The sequence below is a fragment of the Branchiostoma belcheri genome, unplaced genomic scaffold (assembly GCF_001625305.1).
Source record: "Branchiostoma belcheri isolate BF01 breed outbred unplaced genomic scaffold, Haploidv18h27 scaffold37, whole genome shotgun sequence".
NCBI classification, from domain to species: domain Eukaryota; kingdom Metazoa; phylum Chordata; class Leptocardii; order Amphioxiformes; family Branchiostomatidae; genus Branchiostoma; species Branchiostoma belcheri.
This window is the reverse complement of record NW_017803987.1, coordinates 1,141,385-1,142,583: the sequence shown is the minus strand read 5'-3', so window position 1 is coordinate 1,142,583 and position 1,199 is coordinate 1,141,385. Positions and strand designations below refer to the sequence as shown.

General features: G+C 30.1%; 1 protein-coding gene across 1 annotated transcript in view; it reads right to left on the bottom strand.

Moving 5' to 3' along the window:
* Window positions 1-506: 506 nt before the first annotated feature.
* LOC109476229 (histamine N-methyltransferase-like) overlaps window positions 507-1,199 on the bottom strand; it is a 2,401-nt gene continuing 1,708 nt past the window's right edge. Inside the window, exon 4 of the mRNA XM_019777112.1 lies at window positions 507-909. Coding sequence (XP_019632671.1) covers window positions 507-909 — 403 coding nt within the window. The remainder of the gene's footprint in view (window positions 910-1,199) is intronic.

Here is a 1,199-nt window from a genome sequence, read left to right as displayed (position 1 = left end):
TTTAATTTTAATTTTAATTTTAATTTTAATTTTAATCTTAATCTTAATCTTAATCTTAATCTTAATCTTAATCAAAATTTCCATGTATACACATTAGGCCATGTTGATTTGATTATGTTGATAAGGAGAGTGGAGTCCAATGTGGCAAGCAACTGTCATCTTCATATCAACTTTGTGTTCTTTTTTTATCAGTATTTAGTACATGTGGAAAGAGCTGAAGACGTTTTGAACTTCACATTCGATACCATCCTCCACATTATTTATGATCCCAGAGATCGGCCTTTTCACATTTTTCAATCAATCAATCAATCAATCAATCAATCAATCAAATGGTTTATTTGTAAAAACAAAGCCTTGTAGCCATCGGCTAAATTGTGCCTTGCTGTACAATTTTGATTTTTGACATATCTGGCATAACACACTAAAATTACTAGTTGATCAATAAAATCCATATCATTATACATTGACATACTTAAAAAGAACAGTTACAATTTTAACATTTTTCTTTACTTCTTTGTATTTTTACGTGCTGTGATAGCCGCGTTACGTGCTTTGAAAAGGACCTTATCATCCACCATTGACGAATTGCGCAGACAGTACTCTAAGACTGCCGATCTCATCTTAGGGTGTGCGTGGACGTTTGAAGTCTGCGTTAAGAAGTCGAGAAGCAGTCTTCCCGTCTCCGAATCCTCCTTGTAGCACTCTGCGATGTTGATGTCAACGTCGACTTCAGCTATGACGTAACTGATGCCCATGGATTCGAGGGACCTTGTGACGTCACCGGAAGTAATATGTGACGTCTGCAGGCGATCTCTATCGTTTTCGTGTGGAAACCACTTCCACATTTCATGCTGCAGTTCCCCCTGGCCTATTTTGTCTGCAAATATACGCGTGTGCTGATGATTAGTTCTCCAAACTGTTATTTTAATTGAAATTTTATTAAATTTATTAAATTTAGTACTCCATATGAAATTTATGAAATTTATGAAATTTATGAAATTTATGAAATTTATGAAATTTATAAAATTTATAAAATTTATAAAATTTATGAAATTTATCAAATTTATCAAATTTATCAGATTTATCAGATTTATCAAATTTATTGAATTTATTAAATTTATTAAATTTATTAAATTTATTAAATTTATTAAATTTATTAAATTTATTAAATTTATTAAATTTATTAAATTTATTAAATT